Source organism: Neodiprion pinetum, chromosome 2 (genome assembly GCF_021155775.2).
Source record: "Neodiprion pinetum isolate iyNeoPine1 chromosome 2, iyNeoPine1.2, whole genome shotgun sequence".
NCBI lineage: Eukaryota > Metazoa > Arthropoda > Insecta > Hymenoptera > Diprionidae > Neodiprion > Neodiprion pinetum.
The window spans coordinates 18,328,031-18,342,041 of record NC_060233.1 but is presented as its reverse complement, the minus strand read 5'-3'; the positions used below and the strand labels follow the sequence as shown (position 1 = coordinate 18,342,041).

General features: G+C 36.7%; 1 protein-coding gene across 3 annotated transcripts in view; it reads right to left on the bottom strand.

The window, feature by feature from the left end:
• Positions 1 to 333: 333 nt before the first annotated feature.
• p130CAS (Serine_rich_CAS and FAT-like_CAS_C domain-containing protein p130CAS) overlaps positions 334 to 14,011 on the bottom strand; it is a 127,617-nt gene continuing 113,939 nt past the window's right edge. For all 3 annotated transcript variants that reach the window (XM_046612489.2, XM_046612487.2, XM_046612490.2), the window contains 3 exons: positions 12,778 to 13,070; positions 9,620 to 9,985; positions 334 to 5,408 (listed from right to left, as the gene is read on the bottom strand). In XM_046612489.2, the coding sequence (XP_046468445.1) occupies positions 5,121 to 5,408; positions 9,620 to 9,985; positions 12,778 to 13,070 (947 nt within the window). In that variant the 3' untranslated portion in view covers positions 334 to 5,120. The remainder of the gene's footprint in view (positions 5,409 to 9,619; positions 9,986 to 12,777; positions 13,071 to 14,011) is intronic.

Genomic DNA, 14,011 nt, shown 5'->3' with positions numbered 1-14,011 from the left:
ATAGAGTCATTTCTTTTGTAAATTGTGTACAGCCAAACTCTGCTGCACGGGATCTAGTCGCGTTAGCGTGTTTTCAAAGTGTCACCTCTCGTGTAGGTAGTGTTGTGTGTGTGCGTTCGACTATGTTGTCGGATAGTTTGCGTATTTAGCATAAATTGGCGGTTTCGGATGCGTGGCGTAAAGCGTCCACTTCATTAGTTAAGTTGAGTTTATCTCGAGATTTAGAGTAAGCTAATTTATCAGGATTCACTTCTTTCCCTTGTTCGTTTTCGGATTAGATCGTGATTAACGCGGTAGTCAAGATTTTTCTATAACGTCGTTGCGAATAGTCTCGAAACTGTTCAATAATTTATCCATTTCTCCTTAGCGATTAGCGCCGTAATTAGTTATAAGATTTGACTTTGTTCCTCTTTTTTTTGTTTTTTTGTTTATGCTTGCCGAATAGTACCGTTATTGAAGTTAAGTTAAAATCCGTGGCGATTAGCGCCCTGATCTAGTGAAGAACTATCGTGGTCAGCGCGGTTGAATAATCCTTTCTTTTTGGTTTTATTGACTTTGTTTGTTATCGACGGTGCGACTAGCGCAATAGATTAAAGATTTATTAGATATTTGGTTTACCTTTATTTTTGCTTTTGAAATCATGAAGCGCGAATTGAGTGTTTTTTTTCGTTTTTTTTTTTTATTTTTGTATCGCCTCTGCGCTATCGAGTACTTAGATTATTTTATTTTACTTTGTTAGATTGCGTAGCGTACAGGTGTTCGTTCTTTTTCTCTACAAAACTACCCCTCATCTCTCCGCGGTACTGAGATACCTCGTGCAGAGGAATATAGCCGAGCAATAGCGAAGCTGACGATTGAGAGACATTCAGCAAAATCTCGCGATATCTTTTGTAAGATCAATTTTCCAGCTTTCATCGCGGATCGCCAAATTATCGTGAACGAGGTAAGTTCTCGGTCACTTCTTCGGGTGGCTGAGTGCATCGAAAATCCGACGTCACAAGCATTAATAGCGGAAAAGTTTTTTTTTTTGACAATTCACAGTTTAATTCAAACTATTTTTCAATTTCAGATGTAAATATGCATTCATTTTTCACTTATTATATCAATTAGGTACTTAATAAGTAAGACAATGATAATAATTTATACTTTAATCACATAAATTGATATTATATTGCATCGTTCATGGGAGTAAGAAAACAAAAATCGGTTGCGAGGAATAATAATTAATCGACGCGATTGATTAATAGAGGTTGAAAAATAATCGATCGCACTCGATTAGTCCGGAAAAAATAATCGATTTAATGGCAAATCGATTATTATTGGTCATTCTTAGCGTATACTGTACGCGTGATAATAATAAGTAGTAAGTAAGGAAAGTACGATGGCCAACCATCGAGGATTATTCTATCGTACCGTTAAATGTATTCACGTAGTTCTAAACAAACTTCCTTCTCTCTCCGATACACTACACCTAGCTGTCTATATAATATTGGGATTGAAAACATTTACGGGCATCTGGAGGACGCTGATGCTGCCAAACAAACATGAACGCCACGGGGATAAGCCGTTAGCAAGGTTCGCGTTGATTTGACGCAGCGTGTAAACTTTCTTCCGTAAAAATGTCATTTCTACGTTTAACAATGCTGTCAGTGTGTCTTAAATCGTTTTTTGGATACACAAAATCGTCTTTCACTAGGTGAAATTTTATGAAGGTTGAAAGAGCTGTTGATGAAATACTGATAAACGCGTTATTTGCAAAAATTTTGGTGGAAGAATGATCTGACGCGAAGAGATGCGCAGTAATTACGAGTAATGCCCAGATAATGCCTACGATGACGTGTAGCTGTAACCCCGCGGTCCCCATTTTGAATTGTACACGGAATCGCCACCAGATCTCGTATAGAATGTTTATACTCCCAACATAAAGCTGCTTTGAAATTTTTTTCTATAAAAAGAAATTACATTGACGGCCATACGATAAATAACAAAACTTAAAAATAGTTACGTAATGATCCCCGGTAAGAGTTCACGTAATGAAAGTTTTAAAGTGTCTGTAGTTCCTATTTATTTCCATTGCACTTGTGTATATTCTGTCTGTCATTAAAGCTTAACCCTACAACTCACGACTTTATTTTTCTACCTTCAAACGCATGACTGGGTTCCGAACACACCCCGTAGCTTGTCTTGATCATAAAACCGGTTCTATCCTGATAATCAGACTTTCTCATACGTAGTTTCGTCTTATTTACACAAGGAAAGGAATAATGCACGAGAAATCTGATTTTATTTATATTTAGTCAATGAAAAACCCATTCGAAGACTGTAAACCGCTTAGCGACAGCGACGCTGAGCGTAGTTCAAAGTTTGCGTGAGGTGCGTTCGGACTCCAGTCATGAGTTGTGTAAGTAAACATATTTTTTGAATATATTTACATTTCTCTTCACAACTTCGATATTGTACCTCTCTTGGAAAGTAACAAGGTTACGGTTGTAAAAAAAAAGAATACTGTATCAATCGATATCGAAAGTAATATAAATTGCTAAAATATTTATAAATATCAAACCGCCATTTTTAGCTTTTTCATGAATTATTTCATTTTTATGTAGCGGCATAGGTAAAGGTATATATAATACAAGGACGTTAACTTTATAATATAATACATAGTGCGACTCTTCACTAGGTCTTCGGCTGTGTTTTTTTCCTCGAGGATATTTCGTAATACCTTCAACATAAACTAAAATGCATTGAAAAAATCTTTTACTCAGAGCAAAAGTTTTTTTAGTTTTCAAAACTGAGAATATAACGCGATCTGAAAGTGTTCAAAGCACACAGATGGAAGTGAACGCTTTTTTTGAGTCAAAGTAGTGCACCGTGTGCTGCACTCCATAATACTCCATATGCCTAAAGTTCAAATGTGTTAACGCGTTCGAACTATTAATTAATTGCTAAGAATATCTTTTGTTTTGTTTTCGTTTCATTTTTAGCATGAATTGAACCTAATACCGTGAAAGAGAAATAAAAATCTTCTCACTATATTTATTTAATTGGAAAAAAACAGCAAACTATAGATCTTTACGTACATTTGACGAGATAAGATGCAACTTCGTTCTTAATTATTTTGTTTCGAGATTTAACAGAGAAACCGAACATAACGGGTTCTTACTGTTAAAATTGAGGAACTTATTTGTTTTTAATAACGAGTTGAGTAATCAGCCAAAATTGATGTTAACTTAATTAAACATATATAACGTGAAAATATGTATATAGAAATTAACTAAAGAGCCAATGACACAAATTCTCAAACACAGCCTTGACGTGTTAAATTATAATACGTATATACATAGTTTCATTACGTCTTATACGCGTCTATTGCGTATAATTCGAACCACTATTATAATTTCATCTCAGCGTTTCTCTGTATCTATGCATTGAACGATTTCATACACAACTGTATATTCGTTTTCTAATAACGATCATCAAGGATCACATTGAATTCGTATTACATATATATGTTGTATATACCACGTTCAGGATTATATACCTATATATACATTAGTACAATCATCACCGCACGCATTATTACATACGCGATTTACGATGCTCTATCCCAATACTTAGAGTAAACTACAGCATATGTACGGTTTTTTTTCAATATGCGTACGTACGTGTATAATATTATATACTTTGGCAGTAGCGTTACTTGTACCAATTTGGTGTTGATGTAGGCCCGAATTATAAAAACAAAGCCCCTCTTTGCAATATAATTCAAAAATTTGATAGCTATTCTATACATAATGTAAACGGAATGGTCAGATTACCTAATCTGACATTCATCGGTCTTACAAAGTGAGCTGTCGTTCCATTCGTCACCCCTTGAAGCATTCATGTCATGCATTACCGTCAGCCTGATTATTGGTATTCGATGTATCGGAAGACGCCGTGTAGTGGCGTAAAATGCCCTGATTCTAGTTTACGTATATTTTTCACCGTATTTTTTATTCTATGGTAATTTAGTATAAAGGTATATAAAAGTTTGGAAGCTTGCAGAATGCTTTTCTATCAAATTTAATTCAAGATGGTTTTAAATTCTTGAACGCATTTTATGTGTGGAACGTCATGCGTCATGCGTCAATGGGTTCAGAACAAGAATGAAAAGCACAATGTGTGTGTTGTTGTGCATGTCCGATAGTAAAATCGTCGAAAATCCAGCGGAGTAAGTAAGGATTAGTATACCAGGTCATTTCCTTGATGCATCCCACAGGCACGTATATGGGACGTATCAATGAAATAACCCGATGTACCGTGTGTTTTTCCAACAGCGAAACGATCCGTGCGCCTGATACAGGCAACCGAAGTTACAGCTGATGTTTAGGTTGAGCACCGTATCCCGCCACGGGCATCACAAGCATAAAAAATTATTTGTCAAAATAACCTGAATATTACGAAATTTGGAAAATGATGAAAAATTGGACTCGGACAATCAACTAAAGCTACATTTTCACGTGCATCAAACACCTACACTCTGATCTTAGCCAGGTGTTTGCTGCACGTGAAAATGCAGCTTTGGTTGATTTTCCGAGTCCAATTTTTTATCATTTTCCGAATTTCGTAATATGCAGCAAACACCTGGATGCAAAAATGCTCCGATTGGTCAATGATTCTGGTGTCTTCTTCAGGATCTTGCTGCACCTGAAAATTGCTGTTCGAAGTGTAGAAATTAACCTACTTTCTACATCAGTTTGCTTTGCTACATACATCAGAAGCATCCCACCATGTACACATCAAGCAGCCAATGAGAGCATTTTGCTGTTGCTGCATCCAACTGTTTACCATACGTGAAAATCTAGCTCAAAGCAATAATGAAGAAACTGAAAGTAAGGCTGTCATCAAATTCAGTTTGTCGTTTGAAATGGCCTCAACTTGAACATGATATGTAACTTCGGTTGCCTTTCACAGGCGCACGGATCGTTTCACTGTTTGGAAAAACTCACGGCGCACACTCACACACACACACGCACGCACACACACACGCGCGCACACACACACGCACTCACACAAGGTTTACCTTAGGTTTACCAATAAATTATTGTACAATTATTATAAGTAGGTGTTTAAGGTGTTTAAGGCTGTTGAGCGGCGTTGATGACGGCGACTTTCAAGTCCTTTGCCAAGTGCGATACGTCGACGACGCTATCCACCATCTCTTGGACGGCGGTTACGCTCGGGAAAAACTGCGCTGCCTGTTTCGTCTTCAACACAGTCTGCGCCAGTGCCTCACTCAGCGCATTGGCGCATTCTAATACTCTCGTTCGAACATCATTCCTCTGTACGTTTCTGTGCACCGTATCTCCTATGTGTACGAGCCGGTGTGCGCTTAGGACGACAAATTTTCCGTGCGCCAAGAAAACCTGGAGAAAGGGTCAGAGTTAAAAATATACAGCAAAAAATATGGTAACGTAATTAACATCTGGACACGGGGTTTTTTACAGTGGAACCTCGATATTGTCAACACCAAGGCCCAAGCACTGGACAACTACGAGTACAATTGAATCTTTCTCAAGGTATATCACTTTCCAACCGAATGAAACTCGCGAACCGTGTATTTTCTCCGCCATTGCATTTCCCAACACTCAATGTGCCCAAGCACTTGGTTCCGCAAACGCATGTTTAATGTCTTATATTGTGAAGTCTCTATAACCTAACCTATAAATAATAACTTGTCATGTAATTATTTGCCAGTGACGGGAGAAGAGGGTAATATGTACGTTTCGACAGTTAAGGGGATATCAGATCCCCGCCAAATTCGCCAAATCTTTACAATTCTTTCTCTTCCTAAGTAATGAAATTTCTTAAAACTTCGGAAAATGATAGCGTGTATGATTGTGCTTGTGGATTGGGTGAAAAAAGTTTAGAAAATTGACGGACGCACCTAAGGAGCTTCCCTGGTCAATTTCAACTTTGACGTATACATATCCAAATGCAAAAAAGGGATTAACAGCCCTTTTCCGTACGCAATTCTGAACAAAAACACTCCAATACATTTTCATTTTGACGTAGAAATAAAAAAATGGCATGAATTTTACGAATTTGGTATTGTGATTTCGTAGAATCCCATTTTTTCGACCGTATTTGCTGAAGAATACGTTGTATTCTTATTAATAACTATTAAACAAAAACTGAAAATCATAAAATTGTTCGTCAACCAGAAAATACTATTCCTCTGAATATGTGTAGGTACCAAATTTCAAGTCGATTTATCGGTTAAAGCCTGAGATATAGTGTAGATACACCGTTTTGAAAAACATAGTTTCGAGAAAACTGTTTGAGAAAAACATAAATTTATACATCTTACTGTTAATCTACCATTCCTGCCTTGTATTGCATAATAATTTTGACCGTTCAAACTATTTTTTAAAGGGATAAAATTAATAATTTTATCTTGATAATTTCACAGTAGGGTAAACCTCTTAAGTGTTTGCAGCTGAATCACATCTTTTTTCATTCTATAGTCAATTTTCCGTACTTTTGGAGAAGAAGAGAAGTTCCGTACAATTTATTCTTACAAAAACGACCTGCTGCATGTTGTCAGACCATATCTTTGTGTCACGATTAGAAAACAAAATAACTGGCAACATTTTTTCTTTTGTAAAGGGATATACTAACTGCAGTGTTGTAAGTAATAAATGATGACTGGGTTTTAAGGAATAAACATTCCCAAACGAGTTTTTTAGACCAAATTGTCGCCTATATGGGCTAGATTGCGTTGAACTTTACGAAGAAAAATGTCGTCACCTCTCATACATACTCTACTGCTTCTTAATCTTGAAAATTTCAGGTTCCATTGGATTGGAAATGGGACGTGGAACGCGCTAGTATTTATTTTTTTTTTTTTCTAGAATTTTAGGTCGTGTATGGCGAAGAATCCATTTGAATATTTCAACTAATGAAAAAAGACGGTATGTTACGAGGGAAGAGGAATTCATAATTCATATACATTTTCTGTAGGATAATTATATTTGCTTAAAAATAAGCCCCAACCGGACCCTGTACGATGAATAGGTTCGGTGATAAGAGCTTTTGAACATCATGTCCAACTGTTTTGCTGGTTTTTTTATTGTTTTTTTTTGTTTTTTTTTTTATTTATTTTCAACCCCGTGCAACTCCGAAAATACTGACGCTGGAAATCATTAGATTAGAATTGGAAAAAAAAAAATCGAGGAATTCTCCCGAGGTATAGACGACATATTCACGAAGTTTGGTAGAATTTGGAAATATCGATATAACTTTTGTCCGAAAGGTGTGCGGTTCGATAGAGAAAGATTCATATGCCGAATACGAGCAAACAGCATGGTATACTATTATGTTTTTTTCAATTCAAATTCTGGGACTGAAAAATGCGATTCATGAGAATTAAAATGTTCGACACGTTTCGCATTTGTTTTCGTTTACTGAGTAATAATTATAGCATAGACGACAGGTTGATGTTAGGTAATTAGGATTGGAGCCATATTGCATATAACTTCGCCGTTACCAAGTGTCGTGCGCATTGAGTAATAGGAAAAGCCAAAGCGCTTGCGACCACGGAGAAATTAACGTTTTGAAAGTTCTAAACGTTCAGAGAGTTTCGACTGTACTTGTAAAACTATTTACTGGGTTTTCATGAAAGGCTGTACCCGGGTAAGCATACCAAAAGTGCCCCCATTTTATTTAATTTAAATTTTAACACTTTTGGTATGCTTACCCCGCTATAGCCTTTGATTTTGGAAGGCTGGTGATCTTTCCAAACCTAAGACTGAATTTGTGAAATTTAAATGGTGAATTGATCACGGTGAATTAGTGATGGGTTGTCACTAAATGATCGCTTGATTTTTGGGACAATTCGCTGTCAAACATTTTTCGGAGTGTCGTTACCGAACCTGAGGGCTGAACAGAGAACATACAATTCCAAAATTAACCCTGGCGATTTTACAATGAACTTTCTATTTTTGCAAAGATCTCGTCAAGTACAAGAAAAAAATCAAGAGCTGTAAAACTGACGTCTTTGGCATTCTCGAGTTATAGACCTTCGGATATCAGAAAGTCAGTGATGTTGTTTTTTCTACGCTCAATTGCTTTTTAAATTGAGATTTACTAGAAAAGACCAAAGATACTCAGGAATAGGTCCTATACTCGACAGATGTCTTTAAAATTTCAACCGCTATGTCGTATCTCCAAGGCTAGAACTGATAAAGTATATCTAGGATTAGGTCTCACTCTCGATGCACTAGACAAAAATTTTTTTTACTTTCAGGCTAACGATGATTTATGAACTGTTCTCATGTTTGTGGCCCTATACTACAACTAGTGCCATTACTACGAAGGGTTTCGGGTTTATGCCTATTGATACTTGCAATAGGTACTCGATGAGATCTTTCCAATGCCACGGAGCTTGTCGCGAAACGTACCGCGTACTAGGGCACCAGGCCACAAGGGTTCAGAAATTATCCTCTGGTTCTCGTTACCGTTGCTTGCTTCAAAGTTTTAATACCAGATTCATAAAACATGGCTTCCGAAAAATCTCTTGAAATAGCGTTATTTGATAAAATCACTCTGTTCTGATCCTCCGTATCCAAGGTTGAGATTACTCTTTTTTTCTCTGAATGTTTACGATCGAACTCGCTTGAAACTGAAATGTCACAATTACGGTCATATATCACGCCCAAAATCGGGCCGATACAGCCATAATGAAACTGTCGTTATTTGAAAACATTTTGAACAAGAAGAATCCAAAGGACGCCGCAGAATCCTTATGGAAATTGGGTTCCGGTTAAATTGGCCAGATTTTCTGTATATTATAGTACATATCCTCCCGATCAAAAGTTCTTATAAACCCATATACGAAGAATCGGAAGAATGGTGTCCAGATTTTTTGAGATATATGGATTTCGTGATTTCATGAATTATAAAGTTTGAAGGGGATTTGAAAGCAAACAAATCACTCAAAAACCTGTACTGTTGATTCTCAAAGATAGACGGGAAACTGTGATTGATTCCATCCATAAACTCGCTGGTTCACCGAAACGCTGTGCAATGTCAGATTTCGCGTGAAGAACTCGACGCTCCGACTCTTGCAATAATCGACTTATCCTGTTTTTCACGCGTGTGCCGAGCTCTGCAAATTGGCTGTGAAGTTGTTGAGTGATACATTTAATTTCAAGTTCCCCTTGAAGCTTTTTCATTCGTAAAAATCGCCTACTCCATAGATACCAAAAAATCGATACACCTCCTTTCCGAAGCCTATATCTCGGCAACTATTGATTCTTGGGACTTGTGTCCATAAGAACGTTTGATCGGGAGGATATGCACTATACATACTAAAAATCCAGCCAATTCGACCGGGAGCTCAGTTCCATAAGGATTCTGCGGGGTTATATGCAGCACCAAGTAACAGGCACGTTGAACGTGTCATGCGAGAAGATGACGCGGCTGGTTCCTACATTCATGATTGTTAGATATTGAATCCACTGTCATTCGAACATTAGACTGTTTAAAGTGAATACAAAGCCGTTTCGGTGTTCCTCGAGAGATTGTCACATTAATCGGCGCTTCCTTAAGTAACTAATGTGCCGTTAATTCTCACTTTCGGAGGTTGATTCCGTTCGACCGTCTGCAAAAAGGCGTCGATAGCGTGGGTGAGGTGAGCACCGTGAGTTATGAGCTGAGCGGCATAAAAGGCCAGAAGTTGTTTATCGTTTGGATCCATCGGCGTGGGAGTAGCGGGAGGTGCCTGGACCGCGGCTGTGTCATTCTCCGTCACGAGGAGGTCATAGCTGCTCCTAAGTTCTTGCGGCAAAGCTGCCCTCAGTTCTTCTCGTTGCTTAGCGACCACCTCCCGCGACTCTAAATTCACGTAGTCGTAGTCCTCGCCCGTTCCTTCCTTGCTACCGTTGTTGTTACTCCCGCTCGACATCACCGAGCATCGTTTGAAGAGTAAAGTCGAATTGCCCTAATGTGGAATTTGAAATAAGTTTTGTCAGTGTTGTTGTTATTGTTATTGCATGCTAAAATTGTTCCAGTTTTATCAATTTTCATCGTAAAGACATCATTTGTGGATATGAATCGAGCACGGAACTTAGAGTGCTATGCAAAAATTTCGCACGACTCTGCATTTTCAAACTTAATGGAATTTTCTAGTATGGGCTCGGCTGGGAAAATGTGGCGTCGAAACTTTCCAGAAAAAAATATCTGTGCTTTTCAACTTCTAATACGCACGTCTATGGCAGTTGAATTATACTTTCGTGACCTGTTTTTCTTGAATATGCATACACAATTGTATTTCTGGTCGTTTTTAACGAATTTTAGATAATGCAAACACATAAGTCTAGTTGCTCATAGCGGACATATTAGTTTATTCTCGTAACCCCTTAAAAATATATTGTTGTATCTTTATTACCTATTGTTCAAGTTTTGCCATTATCCGAGCTATGGTGGGTTCATATTAGCTCAGATTAGCTTGTATCTATTGTATTTTAGATCGCAGTATATGATTCTTTGACTTGAACATGAAGTACCAAAATGTTGTAGACAGACTGTAAAAATTTGTCTTCTCTATTTTTTACGAGTGTACACTATTGGAATGTTTTAAGTATAGTGTGAAAAGTTTCAAAATACGCTTTTGGTGTAGCATTATTTACATTTTTCATTATATAAGTGTTTCAAACGTTGAATTTTTTGCTTTCTGACTTAAAATTTCCTAAATGTGATCGAAATAACGAAAACCATATTCGGGTACCTCAGAATTGCGAATATGTACAAGAACTACGCTTCTTTTGAGATAATAATTAATCGACAGATAATTAAAGGATCAATCGAATTGAAATAATTTGATTTGCAGAATTATAGTCGATGGAAGAAAATTCAGTACAAAGGTATTCGTTAGATATTTCGGTTCGATTTTCACCGTGATATAAATATAGATTATGGCAGCTCAAACTCCAATCTTTACTTCTCTAAAAGTGCACAAATTTCACAAAAAAATGCAGACTTGCACGTTAATAAATGATTCTAAGATAACTTGTACGGATAAAAAGCCAAAATATTAAGCTAAACAAAATAGTACTAACGATAAATCTATTGCGTCACTTTGTCTGTACACCCATAGAATGTATATTAGGCTGATTAAAAAAAAACGGCTAATTTTTTTTTTCAAAATCCTCACATAAAAACTTCCGAGAAGGTGTGAAAAGACGCCTGTAAAAAGCAGAGCCCTTAATATTATTATTAAGAGGTCGCGCATCGGGAATTTCTATTTCCCGTTTAAATAACACAGAAATAAATTTTTTTAAATTTTGCAATTTCGTATTTTTGCAACGGCTCATTGAATTAGCGGACCAAAGCATACTTTTGTAGGAAATTTGACGCTCGACAAAAAAAGTCCTTACAAAGTTTTCGATAGTCACACTCCTTCGAAAGTTATTCGAGTTCAAAGTTGAACTTACAAAAAAATTCAATGTTTTTTTTTTTCGATGATACTATGAATCTTTTCTCATTATTTTGTTATAAAGAGGATAGATTTCGGAACAATTACATTTTTAAATAGTCAAGTGCATCAGTTATGGATTCTCCATGATAACATGTTTATTATTTAGCATCGCATTTTTGTAAGGTAACTTTATATTGACTCGATGGGAAAATTAATGATTGAAAAAGCCCAATTAGAGTAAGATATATTTATTAAATATATCTTTATAACAAAATAATCAGAAAAGATTCATAGTATCGTCGAAAAAAAAAAAACATTGAATTTTTTTGTAAGTTCAACTTTGACCTCGAATAACTTTTGAAGGAGTGTGACTATCGAAAACTTTGTGAAGACTTTTTTTGTAGAGTGTCAAATTTCCTACGAAAATATGCTTTGGTCCGCTAATTCAATGAGCCGTTGCAAAAATACGAAATAGCAAAATTTAAAAAAATTTATTCCTGTGTTATTTAAACGGGAAATAGAAATTCCCGATGCGCGACCTCTTAATAATAATATTAAGGGCTCTGCTTTTTACAGGCGTCTTTTCACACCTTCTCGGAAGTTTTTATGTGAGGATTTTGAAAAAAAAAATTAGCCGTTTTTTTTTAATCAGCCTAATGTATATCCATTAAGGTGGTTCGAAAAAAAAGCTTCTCTCCGCCGTTACCCCCGTGAATTTTAGTATCTGATAGAAAAAAGATTCTCCCAAAAGATCAGCTCTCTAGCTCAAGATTGACAGGTCGCGTTTTTATATTTTATTTCCCATTCATTTAACATGGGATTCACTTTTCGTTGAAAGTTAACATACTCGTAAACTATTTAATATTTTTCAAATTCATGCATAGGTTCTTGAAGCTGATTTTTCAAGCTTTTCAAACTTCTGTTACAAAGCATAGTTATCATCATTAGAACACACATTACAGTCATCTGAAAACTACCGATTTTCTCTTTCAGATGACTGTAATGTTCGTCTAAATTGAATGATGATAACTACGCTTTGCTGTACATACTTCAAGGTATGCTTCAAGGATCTACGCACGGATGCAAAAAATATAGAATACTTCACGAGCATTTCAAGTCTCAACGAAAAGCGAAAAAGAAAGTGACCTGTTAGATCTGACAGCTAGAGAGCTTAGCTTTTTTCTATCAAACACTAACATCTGAGCGAGTAAGTGAGAACAAAAAAGCAAAATTTTTTCTTCCATCCACCCTAATATCCATCCTTTGTGCATCCAATTAGAAGAAATAGTTAAACAAGGTAACGTTAAGATTCTAACCTGGATGAAACTGGCGACTTGACGAACATCTTCGGTGAGGGCCCTGGCACATGCAACGAGTTGATCCAAGGGATCCGGCTGCGGATGAGGTAAGAGGGACGGGGGTGAGCCGTTCGTTGGGGTTGGTGTGTCATCGCCGCCTCTAGAGAGCCTCGCAACATCCCATTTAATCGAGTCAAGCTCGGTCGCTGCGTCTTGAACGAGCCGGTCGGAGTCGCGAAGAGCTTTCACCAGCGGGCGAAGCTTCGTCGCCAAACCCTTGTCGGGCGCTTTTCCCGCATTGCCGAGGGTCCCTTGAAAGATAAATTGAAAACTTAATCCTTACTTTGAGATTCCCCGGAGGCGACTTACAGAGTATTGGTTATTGGAATCCGGAATTGCGCTCGTCGGGTGAAACGTACTAAAAATTGATCGCCCGACAACGTGTGATGGACTTATCGTGAATCAGGTGATGTGATCGTGAATCAGGCTATGTTATTACTTTAGGTATAGTTTTATCCTTAGCATTAACTTTAGCATCTTTCAGGAGAAACGAAAAACGAAAAACAGTTTATGAGGGTAAATATAAATATAAAAAAAGTTATAATTTTGAGACACGGGATAACATACTTCAATGTATAATATATTTTAATTCTCTTTGGTTTATGGATACCACGACACAAATGTGTTTTTCGTCATTTCAAACTAATTACGCATTAGAAGGATACTAAGTTGTTGAACATAATATATTTTAGGGCTGAATTACGATTTGGCATAGAATAATCTATAGAGACACCAGGTAGTAAGATTCTTGATAGTTGAAAGTTGATTGTTTTCAAAGAGCAACATGTTCACTGAAGTGCTTCGAAGTCGTATTCGTAAAGAAAAATTTACATCGTTGCCGCATGTCACTCTGAAGATTGAAACACAATTTCTCTCGCTATTCGACTTTTACTTTGCAGTTTTGAAAATAAACCAAATAAACTAGACAAGAATACCTACTTACACTTATTAGCATGCTCAACGGACAGTTTGTCAGTGAGAGAACATTTTTTTTTTCTTTACACTAATCTAATATTAGAGAACATGAAGGTTTCAATATGCCGAACCTACATCTGCGTTACATTTTTTTTTATTTTTTTTTGCTGTCACGTACATGTTACATAATATGATTTTTTTTTTTTATTGTTTAAAATTCAGAGTTCTAATTTGTGTTTGCATTCACACTACTTTAATTTATTTGAATAGTATCTGT